General features: G+C 41.0%; 3 protein-coding genes across 4 annotated transcripts; 2 read left to right on the top strand and 1 right to left on the bottom strand.

The window, feature by feature from the left end:
* The first annotated feature begins 1,422 nt into the window (after window positions 1-1,422).
* Window positions 1,423-4,778, top strand: cishb (cytokine inducible SH2-containing protein b). 2 transcript variants are annotated; one of them, XM_076758231.1, is made up of 3 exons: window positions 1,423-1,790; window positions 2,691-2,847; window positions 3,125-4,778. In XM_076758231.1, exons 2-3 carry the CDS (start codon window positions 2,709-2,711, stop codon window positions 3,628-3,630), a joined length of 645 nt encoding a protein of 214 aa, XP_076614346.1. In that variant the 5' UTR covers window positions 1,423-1,790; window positions 2,691-2,708; the 3' UTR covers window positions 3,631-4,778. The 2 variants fall into 2 exon arrangements, with proteins under 2 accessions (XP_076614346.1, XP_076614356.1); XM_076758241.1 differs by having other exon boundaries at window positions 1,452-1,790; window positions 2,688-2,847.
* Window positions 4,779-6,477: 1,699 nt separating this feature from the next.
* LOC143338071 (transforming protein RhoA) lies at window positions 6,478-9,517 on the top strand. The gene is made up of 5 exons (XM_076758217.1): window positions 6,478-6,580; window positions 7,600-7,757; window positions 8,091-8,211; window positions 8,471-8,601; window positions 8,685-9,517. The coding sequence occupies exons 2-5, from the start codon at window positions 7,602-7,604 to the stop codon at window positions 8,856-8,858; spliced, it is 582 nt and encodes a 193-aa protein (XP_076614332.1). The 5' UTR covers window positions 6,478-6,580; window positions 7,600-7,601; the 3' UTR covers window positions 8,859-9,517.
* Window positions 9,518-9,982: 465 nt separating this feature from the next.
* Window positions 9,983-15,243, bottom strand: tmem43 (transmembrane protein 43). Its single transcript, XM_076758206.1, has 12 exons — window positions 15,074-15,243; window positions 14,150-14,296; window positions 13,853-13,987; window positions 13,260-13,354; window positions 13,110-13,159; window positions 12,936-13,005; window positions 12,769-12,839; window positions 12,538-12,665; window positions 12,356-12,430; window positions 11,399-11,500; window positions 11,155-11,272; window positions 9,983-11,065 (listed from the first exon to the last, which is right to left on the bottom strand). Exons 1-12 carry the CDS (start codon window positions 15,089-15,091, stop codon window positions 10,863-10,865), a joined length of 1,212 nt encoding a protein of 403 aa, XP_076614321.1. The 5' UTR covers window positions 15,092-15,243; the 3' UTR covers window positions 9,983-10,862.
* Between the last annotated feature and the right edge of the window lie 211 nt (window positions 15,244-15,454).

The raw sequence follows: 15,454 nt of genomic DNA, 5'->3' as shown, positions 1-15,454 counted from the left end.
GCAGGCTGGCAGCAGCAGGGATCACAGCTCAGCAGTAGAGGTCAATTTGTTGTGTGTGTGTGTGTTTCCAGGAAGGCTCTGTGCTCAGCCATGCAGTTGTGCTGCTTTCATACCTCACGGGAAAGACGGTTGATGTGAACCTATTTTCTTGGAAACGCAGTTCAGAGCTGAGTGGCAGCTTTCAAGTGGTCATTATCTTTGTACATGGGAACTGGGGGTGGGTGATGATGAACCTTGACTTTGTGAAGACACACTGACTCCTGACATGAGCCAGCTCAGTCAAATTCCAGGAAAACAAGTCAACCATTTGCACCACATGGGCAATTTTCTTCATGGTAATATAGCAAGAAATAACCACTGACTGAAGGAGTGTTGTTCAATGCATGATGAGGAATCTGGAGAGAAACATTTAGTAAGGGAATAAAACCAGTGCGCGGATGTTCATGTATGAGTGTTTTACTGGACAATATGAAGCATATGAAGTGCATGTGTGCACTGAAAGTAACCTATAGATGTAAAGTCAGAAATCAAGGCGCCATGCTGAAACCATACAAGTGTTACATAATAGGTTACAGACATGTAAAAGCGTCGGTTCTGTTGCACGCAGATGCAGCATGAAACACATTACTGGCGGCAGCGGCATCAAGGTAACCTCAATATTACCGGAAGTACTGCTGTTCCCCTTCAACATAAAAGATTGAAAACGTCGTAGAACAAGTGATGGCGGAAACAACACCATAAAATTATATTGGACACGCTACAGGCAGACACTTGGGCCTACTCTGTCTGGAGTATTAAATGAAAAAATATTACAGTCTTGACTCAATAAATCATATGTTTAAATACAGTTAAAACTATTACTGTCTATTTCAAAAGTCCTGCAATAAATTCTGCTTTCATAAGGCTCAGCTTTTGTTGAGACTACCCCAAAATGACCATATAGTTGAATCAACACCTCTCTACAGCAGTTTCAACAAAAATTGTTTGAAGGCAGGATTTATTGTAGGACTCTTGTGTTGGTCTGCATTAGTTCAACTAAACTTAACCATGAAACTGTGAAACAATCCAATGAAGTTTTAAAACTTTTTTCATTATTGCTTCTTTCCACAAGCTCACAGTAAGTCATTTTCATGTAATTCCAGTTATTTTTGTTTCAACATTCCCAATGAATAAAATAAAAACGCTTGTGCAATAAAGTCTAAATAATGGGGAAAAAAAAAAATCAAATGGATCAGGTTGCAATGCATGGCTTGGACTCTTGGCCTCAGTATTTGTTCCATTTAGAAACTTTAAACAATTTCTCACAGCAGGTTTGGGACTGTGAGCTCTTCCTCTGCGAGTTGCCAGCGTTACATCTTATTTTGAAAGCGCTACAGGAAGCGATGCGTGTTGACGGAGCGTGTGTTGACGGAGCGCAGTGAAGCTGCAGGCAGCAGCTTGTCCGTCACTGCGGGCGCTGAAACACAAAACCTTTCTTGGAAACAGATTCCTGGAACCTCCGTCAGTCCAAACTGAGCTGAGCTGTTTTCTGTGCAGCAGTTTACTGAATAAAGAGCTCACACTCAGTCTCACAGCTTCGCTCCCAGCACACCACCGGCGGCACAAGCGGATATTTCTTATTTCTTATGACAATAAGGGATAGTTACAAGGAATGTTTTCAGTTTTTTTTCGCCATCACTCGAGACTACTCGGACGTGATAATTAATTATTCACTGTGAGAGACTGCTGGGTTATTTCCTGCACTGGGTTTTCAAACTGGTCGCGATCCTGATGATTTTCCTTCATTTAAGGTAAGATTATTTTCAAGAATTATTTTGTAAATATTTTGGTCATGTGTTCTTTCAAAACCTGTTTAGTTCAAGCATTTTCTTTCGAATATATAGACAGGCTAATAATTGCCCAGTGGCTGAATGATTAGCCGTAAGACTGCAAGCCTTGGGTTAGTTTTTAGCTACGTGTGTGAATCTATTAGGCTTATGAGGCTATTTCAGCGTCTCACTTAGAGACGGTACAGGTCTATTTAAGTACGTGTCTGGGTGCTGCATTTATACTGTTTGCTTCGTAATTGTTAGTTTAATTGCTCTTTTAGTGTTTTCATTTCGATTCTTATTTAATCTCTATACTTTCTTACTTTATCTATTGGTACTACTTCTCTTTTAATGCTGCTGCAACACCCGAAATTCTCCTCTACAGATTTTTCAACACGTAAACACAAACAAGGACGGATCCAGCAATACCTACTGCACATATTGGCCGCAAGAGCTAAACATCTGACTGAGATCCATGACATATGATCTACATGACGCATAATATACTCAGAGATGAGTGCACACTCACTCACATTAATGTTTTGTGAGTATAAATGAAAAAATATCAGCGTCTTTGTGTGTATATCACACACACATACACATATAAGAAAACACTCAGCCCTTTTACAGTTGACATTGATGTATGTTTCTGGTTGATTTGTTTCGTTCTTTTCCAGTATATGTTTTTTGGTGTGTTTTAGTTTGTTGGTTGCCTTTGAGCTTGTTACCTTATTTTGGGCAATGACGGTCAGTCATTGTGACATTTGTGTTACTTACTTTATCTGACAGAGTTATTGGAGCAGAGCCTGTGCAAAAGTCTTCACTGATACGTAAGAAATATATTATTTTGCTGATGCTCAAATGTCAACATTATGTCAGCAGGCCTGCTGTCAGTCAGGAATGGTTGCCCGGGCAGTGACCGCTGTCCATCATGAGGAGCGCAGAGGATCATGCTGCCCGCATCCCTCTCCTCCACCCTGGGACCCAGCAGAGGACCTCCATAGCATCACCACCACCTTCCAGTATCTACAGACCTCAGGTACGCCAGCTGTCTCCCTGATTTTGATTTCACATTTTATTTGTTTTGAGTTCATCTCAGGTAAGCACTGTTTATTTGATGTGGTGGATGTTTAGAGAGGCGTGATGGTGCACTGCACATGGTGTTGCGGGTGGTATGGTCAAAAGAATTGTGAGTGAGTTTAGGAATCAAATCTAACTCCAACGCTCCCACTAACACCATTCGTATGGGTATATGAAAACAATCTACCTTTGTGTAAAAATAAAAACTGACATCCAAACCATCTGTCCGGTCACAGGCTGGTACTGGGGTTCCATCTCAGCGAGTGAAGCTCGGGAAGCTCTCCTAAAAAAGTCTGAAGGCACGTTTCTAATGCGGGACAGCAGTCATCCTCAGTACATGCTGGCCCTGTCGGTGAAGACGCGCTGTGGACCTACCAGTGTTCGCATAGAGTACAGCAGGGGCTCTTTCTGGCTGGACTCTATTTCCCCTGGCCTGCCTCATCTGCAGTCCTTCCCAGATGTTCTCAGCCTCATACAGCACTACATGGGCTCGGGCCACACACCGCAGGGCCAGGCATCTGATGACATCCATCCCAAAACAAAGCCTGACCCTGCCATGCACACAGCTAAAGACAGCGGAGTGCCTCTGAAACTGATGCACCCCCTGCACAAACCAGAGGCCTTCCCTTCTTTGCAGCACCTGACGCGCCTCACCATCAACAGACACGCCAGCTGCCCCGACCAGCTGCCACTCCCAAAGCCTCTGCTGCGCTACCTGCAGGACTACCCTTTCCACATATGAGGGTCCCTGTCCCTCTGGTACAGGACACAGAGACAATAACATGGGCCAGGGTCACACTCTGTGAACACACACTGTGAATCTGGGACAGTTTGACCCTCCAGGCTACAGACAACAGCCCAGCGGGAGAATATTGAAATGCTTAAATACAATAAACTTCAGTGTCACCTCACTGCTCATGAGGAGGCGCAGTCGTTCTACAGTGCTACTGTTGTTCTCCAGAACAATGTTTTTATTATTTTTGTATGTCTGTTTCAGCTATTGTAAATTAATTTTATTTCTACAATGCCAACATGTGAGTTGTTGTTTTTTGTTCCTCCTCCACCAGTAAGAAGAGAGTCATACAGGTTTTAGCATGGTTTAGACCAGTGGTCCCAATTGTCTTTCCATAAGACCGCCCAAACTTATTGAAAATTACATCAGTGACAAAAGCAGCCACTGTTCCGTTTGTTGTTCCAGTGAAAATAACATGTAAATAATTTGCATTTTTGTTTGGATTTTCACTCTTTATGAAATCAGTAAGGCTGATGAACCATAGCTTAGCCAATAGTGATCTCATGTAACACTTGACACTTTATGGCACCATTATACCATCTCTGAAACATGTATTTGCATTCTGTTTTTTAGTGCTGTGGCAGTCTTGATCCAACATTGTTTTCATCATTATTTTGCACAAAATAATGAGAGTTTGGAGCCAGACAAGCGGTTTGTTCCCTGCTGGGTGTCACTGTAATGACTCTCTTCTTCTTTCTGCATGTCTGGGTTTTAATGGTCAAATCTGATAACAGTATAATTAAAGTTTTCAATAGTTGAGGGTATATTAATCAGACATGTTGTTATTAATATCATGAGTTCGAAAGATCCAGGTGAGACTCACACCTCATGCCATGCAGAAGTCATTTTAAAGGCTAGAATAAAAGATAGAGTATGGTGTGTTTTTGTATTTCTTTTATGTGCAGAATCATTTTCTAAAATCAGAAATCTTCCATTTGAAGAGGTAAAACACACCCTCTTACAAAACTATAACCAGCATGGACATTAAAAGCTTTCTGTGGAAAATTTGTTTACAAACTGGTTTTATTCTTAGAAAAGAGTCATTCATGCCTATGGATTTTCAGAGAAATAAACCTAAAAAATGTTTTGTCTTTTTTTTCACAGTGTATTTTCTTTCCGCCGTTGAATGACTGGCCACTTGAACATGCAGATGAATGTGTGGTATTAGTATTACTGTTTTCATGGAAACACGCCTGAGTTGGCTTCCACGAGGTGGAACTGAGCAGTGCTGAGAAAGCCTCTTATCAGGATTAGAGTAAGAGCCACAGTTATTAATACACTGCTGCACCAAGTGAGAACAGACTATCTCTCTGTGCCTGTCTCAGCCTGTCAGTCTGCAATGTTTAAATCAATTTCCAGTCCATATTTAGATAGTCAGCATCGTCAAAGCACTTTTCTCATTACAATTTTTATCAAGATCATAAAAGGGCAGCTGTTTCTAATCTGTATTCAACATCATATGTATCAGGGCCAACTGAACAACTGACAGAAGGTACAATGTGATTTGTCTCATGTGGTTATGGTATCTCATGCACTACTTAAATGACTACTACTTATAGTATTTGATTAGAATTATGATGCATCAATGTGTACACAACCTTTTAATGTGATCATGGTGGAACTAATTGTGATGTCTTTACAACTTCTGGGGAGTTTATAACAATGCAACATATTTTATAAGATCAGTATGTTTCATAAAATCTGAATTTGCAAAGTAAAATAAACATAGTGGTGTAAAAAAGTGCAATGTGTCCCTAAAAATGTAGAGAAGTAGAAGTGTAAAGTAGTTTATAATAATAATAATAATAATAATAATAATAATAATAATAATAATAATAATAATAAAGTTAATTACAGTATCTATTATTATATTTTCCTATTATTTTAAGTAAAGTGGGCAACTGACCCCCAGGAATCCAGACCTATAGGGATCCTGCGAGTCCTAGTGGGTTACTGCATGTCAACTGCTCTGTGATCATTTATTACCTGCAAAATGTGAGGGAATTTGCATGACCACTGTACAATATCGTTATCATATCATATCCCGCATGTCCTGCCTTGGAAATATAAGAATATGTATCACTAAAGCACAATATCCACCGACATGATAACAGTCAATTGTTTTTAAGAGCTTCATTGTTTAAACAGGTATATGCCTCTTCACAGAATACATGTTGACATGTCACGGGTGTAAATAATAAAATTAATGATGGCTGACTTGCGCCCAGCTGCCTCAGAGTCTGGGTTGTGGTGTTGCATGTTGACTCACTATCACACTGTGACAGCTTACTGAACCGAGCCATTGTTAATGTTATCAGTAACACCTGTGCTTTTCCTCCAATGGCAAGACATTTGGTGAGACTTTCGTCAATAATCAACTGGCAAGCAGCAAACCTGGGGCCATGTATTATTCTAGAAATAATGTAAACAGCTCACAGAGATGGGAAGAAATGGGCAGTTAATAGGTGCTTATCAGTTCATTTTTACCCTGGTGGCCCAAAGCAGGTTAATTTTGGCCATGGTACCTTAAAATCGTACTTAAGTGCAGTACTTGTATTGGATCTAGAAAGGGGCTATAAGGATGTAAGAGAAAATATATAAACACTGATATATATAACTGTGTTAAAGTATGCAGCATTAGATACTACTACCGCAATAATAATAATAATAATAATAATAATAATAATAATAATAATAATAATAATAATAATAATACTTTATCGTATTTCTAAAGTATTATTTGCAATGTTTATATAGCAGTGTATTGTTATGCTCTCCCCACCCCCTCACTTCCCTCCTGTTAAGCCTCCAGCAGCAGCAGTGCAGTCAGGGAGCAGCGACGGAGGCCAACAAAGCACTACTTTGAAAGCAGTTGGATAGATTTTAAACCAACCATTTGGTAAGCATGTGATATTTACACGCAAAGTGGGGTTGCGGTACCTTGTCGGTATGTTTTATTGGCAATATATCGCGACATGTATTTAGGTAATCTATATTTTCTTCCGATATTTTGCTTACGCTAGCCAGCTAGCTAACGGAACGATAAAGTCGCATTGACTTCCGTTATGCTAAGGTAATCCTGGGTAGCCAGCTAGCTGTACCGGTTTGTGATTCAAAGAAAAAGGCGAGGTTTGGCTGAGTAGTTAGAAAGGAACCACAAACACCGCTGTACCATTAGATGCGTTATATCATAAGTACTGTACATGTATCCGGCACCACCGTTGAATAACACCATAAAGATGTAAACTTTGCGCACTAGCCACATATCCGGCTAACGCTAGCTGGTTATCTACAATGGCTAGCGTCAAGTCTTTGGTAAACAGAACCTGCTCGCTATCCTAACGTTAACTAAGGTATGAGTCACCCTACACTGCAGTGACCCCTAATTATATGTTGATACCAGCTAACAGCACGTTGTCGTTAAGATTAGTTAAGTTAGTGATTTAATGGTGATCTGGGACAAACGTATAAGCGGAATAATTTGTCAAGCTTGATGCCGGGATGGGTCAGAAACACTGGAGCGGAAATGTATCATCATGTAAAAGGGTTCATAGTTTGACTTGACTTTCAAATCAAAGTCAACCTAAAGTCCTGGGTTCCCAACTTTTTTATGTTGTCCGTATGTCCTTCCATATATTAGAGGTACTCTGTAGTCGACTGACTGCAAACAGCCGTGATGTTGGTGTTGCTACGGAAAGCTAAACAGTTAGCCTCGGGTGTTGGTTTCAGACGGCTCTGGCGTTGTGCCAACACAGCTGAAGGTTAACGTTACTGGCTGCTCATCGTTTCTCACATGCGGTAGTGGCAGCAGTTGCACAATGCCTGAATGCAATAAATTGGGCCTCCGTGTTGTAGATGAAGTGTTCTCGTGGTGTAACCTTTACTGTTTTCAGTCTGTAATCTGTTTCTTGTTTGCAGCTATGGCAGCAATCAGGAAAAAGCTGGTCATAGTGGGAGATGGAGCCTGTGGAAAGACCTGCCTGCTCATTGTGTTCAGTAAGGACCAGTTTCCAGAGGTCTATGTGCCCACAGTGTTTGAGAACTACGTTGCTGACATTGAAGTTGATAGCAAACAGGTATGAATACATTTTCTCTCCTCATATTTCAGACCAGAATCAGCATTATGTAACTTGGCATCTGATTACAACAACAGCTGAATGCTGCTTGTATTGTCTTTCTACTTCCTCTCACAAACAATGGCACAGGTTGCATGCGATGTGTTGATTAAATATAAATACTTGGTTCTCAGGATATGGACTGATGAAAGTCTTGTTGAGGATAAAATCATGAATCACTCTTCATAACAGCTCTTAGTCAAGTTAGTTTCTTATTTTGGATAAATTGTGAATGTGATTCTTTGGTGTGTGTTCAGCCTCAGGTGGTTAATAACTTGTTAACTCTTATGGCAGGTCGAGTTAGCACTCTGGGATACAGCAGGTCAAGAAGACTATGACAGACTGCGTCCGCTGTCCTATCCAGACACTGATGTCATTCTCATGTGCTTCTCCATCGACAGCCCTGACAGTCTCGGTAAGTTGAAAAGGAGAGCTGACAGCGTATGCTAATGTGTGTGATGCAAGATGATTTAGAGAGCCAAGAGGAAACACTGGTCATATGTACCTTTTAATTAACTGGTATCTTGTTGAATAAATAGGAAGGTAGTAGGCAGACCAGTAAGAGATTTGAGCTCTATTAATGCCATGTTAAGAACCACCCAAAAAAGTTTAACATTCACATCTGTAGCTGTGTCTCAGTGCTGACTGATGGTGTCTTTTGTCCCCTTATATAGAGAACATCCCTGAGAAGTGGACTCCTGAGGTGAAACACTTCTGCCCCAATGTTCCCATTATCCTGGTGGGAAATAAAAAGGACCTGCGTAATGATGAGCACACCCGGAGGGAGCTTGCCAAAATGAAGCAGGTACAAATTTCAAAACAAACACATTAACATTCTCCCATTGATGAGCGCCCGTTTCCTAAAACTCCTCCTGACGTTTTGTTTAGGAACCTGTGAAACCAGAAGATGGACGGGACATGGCGAACAGGATCGGTGCCTTTGGATACATGGAGTGCTCTGCAAAAACAAAGGATGGTGTGAGGGAAGTGTTCGAGATGGCCACCAGGGCTGCACTACAGGCCAGGCGGGGAAAGAAGAGCAGTAAATGTGTCCTACTGTAAACAGGAGCACAAGGACTGCTTCCTGCAGGGGGAAAGAAGGAGGAGCATTAGGTCAAACCTACCCCCAAACACACCCACACAAAAGACTGTTCTCCCCAGTTTTTACTAAAGGTGTAATGCTTTTACTTTTTTTGTCTTAAGCAAAAGTAGTCAGGTTCTGTCAGTATTCAATTTTGAGGTTATGGAAAATACTTTTTTGTACTTTAACTTGAGTAAATTTGCCATAATGAAACCTCCTTTACCAACATGTACTATGTAATCAAAGAGGTCAGCCAGGGGACCCGTTGTGTCATACCTGCCATCTACAGTTAAGTGCTTAAGCCCTGCCTGCTGATCTGAGGAATGTTTCCACAGCCAACTAGGGTGAAGTACCTGTACACTGTGACCCAAAGTCCTTTATTTCAACAAACAGATGCACACATGAAGTCAAAATTTGTTTGTGTGCTTCATTTACAAATTCTATGTGCATTACGATCACATGCATAATATGAGACTGGAAACTCATTTTGTTAAATCGCAAATGGAAACTTAGTGTTTTGTGTAATAAATTACTTTGTAAGAATCTTGATCATTTGTATCACTTGCTTGATAAACACTGAATGACATGAATGGGTTATATTCCCAGCTGGAATACAGAATAAAGATTTTATGCAGAGTCAGGGGGAAACGTTTCCAGCATGCATGGCCAATTTGACATCAGTCTTTTTTCAGATGCATTTCAGAGTTGTCAGGGTCCTGGGTCAGCCACAGTGCAAGTTCAAGGGCACTCAGCAGACATGGTGGGCACTGTCTGTTAATACAAGCTGCTCTTTGGTTGTTATCTCATCAATACAACTTGACAGATACAAGCTCTTTTGAGTCCAGTATCACTATTGAAAAGTTCAAAAATATCCTTAATTCACTTAAATTTTTATGAATCTTCCTTGAAGACGTGGACAAAACATAGCAGTGCGTTTCCAACTTCCAACCCTGATTCCAAAACGTTGTGTAAAAGGTGAATAAAAACAGACTGCAATAGTTTCCAAACTAATATTGTTATCTCTGATTAGTTAATGCGGGTCAGGCTCTCATCTTGACTTGCACCCTAATTGGAAAGACAAGGCAGAAGTAATTGAGGTCTGAAGTTCATACATACAAAAAGTGCTTCATTTAATGTACATTGCAAACAAACAATACAACAAAATTGCAGATCCACAGGTGTTGGGTATTTTACCAAGGCTGCTCTGTTTGTCCAGACAAAGTGCTTTGAAAAAGCACTGACATTCATCAAATGAAAACTGAATTTTATTCAATAATGCTTACCCTCTAGATGAACAAAGCTATATTTTGAAAATCCAACACAATGCTCCTTCAATGTAAAACAATACAAATCAACAGCGCCACAAACTACAGCCTCCAAAATGACCACACAGTTGAATCAAGACCTCTCTTCAACAGTTTCAACAAAAACTGAACATTATAACTATTAACATTATAAATATTGAAGAGCAGTTGTATCAGACTGCTTTAGTTTTAGCTAGGTGTACCTAACAAACTGGCAACTGAGTTGAAGATGTGTGGAGAGAGAAAAAAGTCTTTGGTGAGTTATATTTACAGTTAAAATGAGACCAAGCAACAAAATATCAAGTGAGAACAGTGAGGCTTGCAGGGGTGCGCTGTTTAAAAAGGCCACATCTGATCAAATTTGAGGTCTGAAGGCGGCAACAACAACAGCCTCCACTTATGTCTGACAGGACAACATCAGTGGTGGCTGATGGGAGATTTTTCCATAAATATATTACCAGGATATTAAGTGCTGCCATTGCAATGACTTAACATCAATGAAACACTGAATGGTTTTGGATTAAACCCATGTTATACATATTAGAACAAAACACACTTATTTTACCTAAGAATGTGGTTTGTAACCCTGCTGTGGAAAAACACAGCTGCACACAGTAACGTCTCGCACCTCTGATGGACGGCTAAAGCCAGGCATCACACACTATTGTATCAGTTCACTAGTCACTCGTTCTTCTTGGCTGCAAGTCCAGAGCGGGCAAGAAACACTGGAAGCAGAGCGAGTGCTCCGAGAGCGGCAGCCACCAACGGTCGGTAAAAAAGCCAACCGACTCCGATGGTGAGAAGAGACAGAGAGCAGGAGATGCACAAGGCGAAGACCATCAGCCCCACGGACACGAGCTCTCTGAGAACAGGGACCCAGTCCACTGTGGGCACATGGCAGAGAATATCAGAGAGATGCAGGCAAAGAACTGCACAACTGTGATATAGGTGTACAGCAGCAGTGAGGGTTTACCCAATGTGTAGATGATGCGCATGGTCAGCTGAATACTAAGGAACATGAGGGCCCAGCCTGCAGCCCTGAGTCCCCATGTCTTCATACTGTTGTACTGTTGTTCTTTGGCAAAAACCTCCTACACAAAACATGAGATCTGCTTCAATGACCAGAACCATGGACCAAGTGGAAAATATGTGTCAAGTAGACACGTGGGGTGCAAACAACTGCAATGTCCAAGAAATGAAATTAAATCCACGCTGACCTCTGCAGAGAGCTCCTCCAGGTACAGGATCTCCAGAGTGTCTCCTGACTTGGTCTTAAAAGGCATCAGCTGCTCCCCCCTCTGCATGGCCACAATGCTGACCTGAAAAACAGTTTTAACCAGCATGTGAAGAGGAGGATCACAATGGAAACTTTAATGGTATGTGTAGAAAGTAATGTTTTCAAAATTATAGTGAACTGAACTGAACATCTTTGGGTTTTGGACTGTTGGTCATATAAAAAAAGCGATCTGAAGATGTCTCAATGGGCTGAAGGAAACTGAAGATGAGAAACTTTGTTTAACTATTTTATGACATCTTACCCAATTCCATAATACATACAAAGTTTACATCATACAGACTACATATATTAATCTTTAGTAAGATGTTTTGAGTTAGCACACAAGAGATCAAGCTGCATACCATTTTATACTAATGGAAATGGATTTCACTTGCAAAATAAGTCAAAAACAGCCAAAACAATTCGACAGTCAGGAGATTATGTGATTATGACAATAATCGTTAGTTGCAGCTGTAGTTTCAATATTCCAAAAAAAAGTACTGTCATATGATCATCACAAGTTCCTTAGAGAGACGTCTCAAATTGTTTTGTACAAGCAACAGTCCAAATCCCAAACCCATTTCATTAACAGTGATATGAAACAGCAGCCAATGTCCATCTTAAAAAAAACTCTAATTTGAGTAACTGAACACAGTTGCTTAATTTTCTGTTGATGAACAAGTCCACCAACTAATCATAAACAGTTCAGTTTGCTTATCATGGACTGATTTTGATGCATCAAGAATTTAAATATTTCAGTTTAGTGTGATAAACACTGAGATATCTGCATTACATGGTAAGGCCACAGTGGAAATACAGAAATGCTTGAAGTCAACGATCCCCTGATGTGTCATCGTGAGTGAAATGAACATTGGAACTGGTCATCTGCAGCACTCACAGTTTGAGGTGGGCCGAGGTGAGACGTCTCGCCGCTCAGTCCGGCGAAGGAGAATCTCACACGCACGTCACCGACCTTATGAACACACAAACAAATAAAACTTGAACTCGATAACTGCACCAATGTGGAGGCCAGAATGTATCGTTTATGTATGTGGGACAAATTCACACCATGATGCTCACCTCCGGCCTGCGTGGTTGTTGAGTGTGATAGAAATAATCATCATCAATGCTGAGAAACGGGTCTAAGTTAAAGGCAGCAAGATCCCTCAAACTCAGAGTCTGGAAGTTGTTTATCTGCTCCACCAGGCCTGAGGATGACCAAACAATACGTGACGAGTTATCAATAAAACGGTGTGACATACATTACAGCGTCTGTTTCATTTGTGGGTGCAGTGTGTTTTTGTCAGATACCTTTAGACAGAATGAAAGGTCCAGCTCTGACTTCAGGAGCCACCACTGTGACACTCTCGACCGCCATGGCGCTAAAATTCAAACTAAGGATGAGCTGCACACAAACAAGCAAGCAAAATGCTAATGCAAGAGAACAGAACAGACTAATCTTAAAGACATCAGAGTACCTTGGGTTCTGGTGGCCAATTTCCTCATCGAAATTACGACTGTTGACCAGCTCTGATTTCCACTCAGTGTCTGAAATGAAGGAGTCACATCAAAACAAGTCACACAGCTTCAGTCAGAAAGCAGCATGACGCCTTAGCAAATACTAACAGCCTTGATGAAAACAACAAACTCACTGTAGGTGTACGTCGTCTCAGTCTTGGTCTCACCGTTCTCTTGGTAGTCCCTGAAATTAGTCACACAGCAACAAGCTCACTGTATATACACCGTACATTTTTACACCTGACCCCACCTTGAATGTTGGCATGTGCAGATAAAAGACTCACTTGCTCTCCTGGTACTCCACCCACTGATACATTTCCACCTGCCTCTTCAGCTTCACCGCCTGCACCACCACTCTGTAGTTGGGGTCATGCAGGGGCTAAACAGACATAGATGATTAACGATCTCACGTAAAATTGACTTAAATCAGCAACAGAGTAAAACAAAAGCTGGTCAAAAACAATTTAGATGTTTCACAATTATGTTGTGTTTTACCCTTTAATCTGTAGTAAACGGCATCCACATAGACACACTCTGCAATCACAGGTTCCCATTTCCAGTCCCCTCTCCTGTTCTATTTGTATGTGTGTATTATTCTACTGTACTGATCTTGTCTCCACAGAAACTTGGTCGCATATACAGATTGATTTAATATACATCCAGATGGGATTTGCTGTTTTTGACTTAAGGTCAAGGCTGGATAGGCATCAGATTTAGATCAATAATAAACTTAAGTATATGCAAAGTGTTGAGTCTGATCTCCAATCGTTGACAGTTTAGAATTAACAGTGAAGTCATTATTAATGTGTGATTGGAGACAGTCGTTGGACACAACAGAGTCCAAGCTGCAAATAAAAACAGTCAGTCTACAGTCTACCTGTGAGGTTTGCAGCTGTGCAGACAGATGAACTAAACGGTTGTTGTTCTGCAGGTCAAGGCTGGAGAAAGGTCCCAACGACACGACCTGAGCAAGACCCTCATCCAGGGATGATGCTGTTTGCAGAGCCCGTCCCTGAACACAGACACAGTTAGAGACACACACTGTGTTAGTCTGCTGTTACATTAACATGAAACCTAACACGACAATCTGCCTTTGACTTCAATAGTGTGCACTGTGGATTTGATGTGATCTTCGTGAATACAAACTGTTCTCCTCTGTGTGGGTGCTTCTCACCTCATTGGTCAAGAGAATATAAAATGAGAGGAAAAACAGGCCGACACCAACAACTGTTCCTCCTGCAGTTTCACTTAATCGCTCCAGAAAGCCAGGATTGGACTTAACAGACACACGCTTGTGTTGGTTTGGGTTTTTACCTGAAAACTGAGACAAACATGTAAAAATGACTACGGTTTAACACAAAGAACCACCACAGTTCAATATCCAGAAGAAAGATGGAGAACACTACTGACTGTGAGTGTAAGTCTCACTGAATTACTGTCCTCTGATTATTGTAAATGTCTGTTTTTTTCTGTGTTTATATTTACCTCCACTGCAGGAACATGTGACAGTCGGAGCCAAACTGGCTGCACCAATCTAAACTTTTAAATTATTTTTATTGTATGTTTATATATGCCCATCTTTTGCCATATCAGGAATTTACCTTTTCACCTTTTATAATCAACCTCTCTCTTCTATACGTTGAACATTACTTCCAGACAGATTTGCAAATCTGCTATGACCAATAAGCGAGATGTTTCCTTCTTTATTTACGTGCATTCAAGTCTAATGACAGCAGCTAGCTAGCTAAGATAACAAACATGTCTCAGGTCACAGAGCTGGGCGTGAACACCTGACACACCCCTATTGTTCTGGGCTAATTTTACACTTTACCTGCTTCAGCTTGAATGCTGTCACATGCCAGTACTGAATTAATTCAGCTGTCTGGGTTACTAACTAACGTTAGGTCGCTATAGGAATCACCTAGCTAGCATGTGTTGCTTAAATTAACAGCTAATATAACGTTACTGTAACGATAAGTTAGAGGAGACTGAACGTGGAAAAGGCGACAATTAAGGCGCTAACGTTCTGTTAATTCCATACCGAAATCCGGAAAGAGCTATTGTTTATCACATTAAGTACTTAAACTGCACCACTTACTGACTGTGTTGAAGACATGTCTTTCACTTATTCAACTCCTCAGTCAAACAGTAAAGTTGGAGAATACGAAGATGCCAGCGACAGGAAGTTCACGCTTCAAGGGCGCTTTTAAAGTTATCCGGCGTAGACCGGAAGGCGTCTCGGTGGGCGGAGTCAGCGCTAGCTGTCACAACTATTTTGCACCGAAGCCGTCCGTGTGCCATGGTGTGTTTAATAAGCGCAACCACATCGTTCTCTCTAGGCATGATGGGTAACTGAGTATTTGTCGCAGGTCAGACTCTAAAGCGAACCAGTACTTTTACTTACTTTTACTTTTGATGCGTTTTTATATTTTGCTGATGAATTTTGACTGACATATCTGAATATGTCTTCTATGCCTTA

The sequence above is a fragment of the Chaetodon auriga genome, chromosome 2 (genome assembly GCF_051107435.1).
Source record: "Chaetodon auriga isolate fChaAug3 chromosome 2, fChaAug3.hap1, whole genome shotgun sequence".
NCBI classification, from domain to species: domain Eukaryota; kingdom Metazoa; phylum Chordata; class Actinopteri; order Chaetodontiformes; family Chaetodontidae; genus Chaetodon; species Chaetodon auriga.
This window is presented reverse-complemented; position numbering and strand designations above follow the sequence as displayed.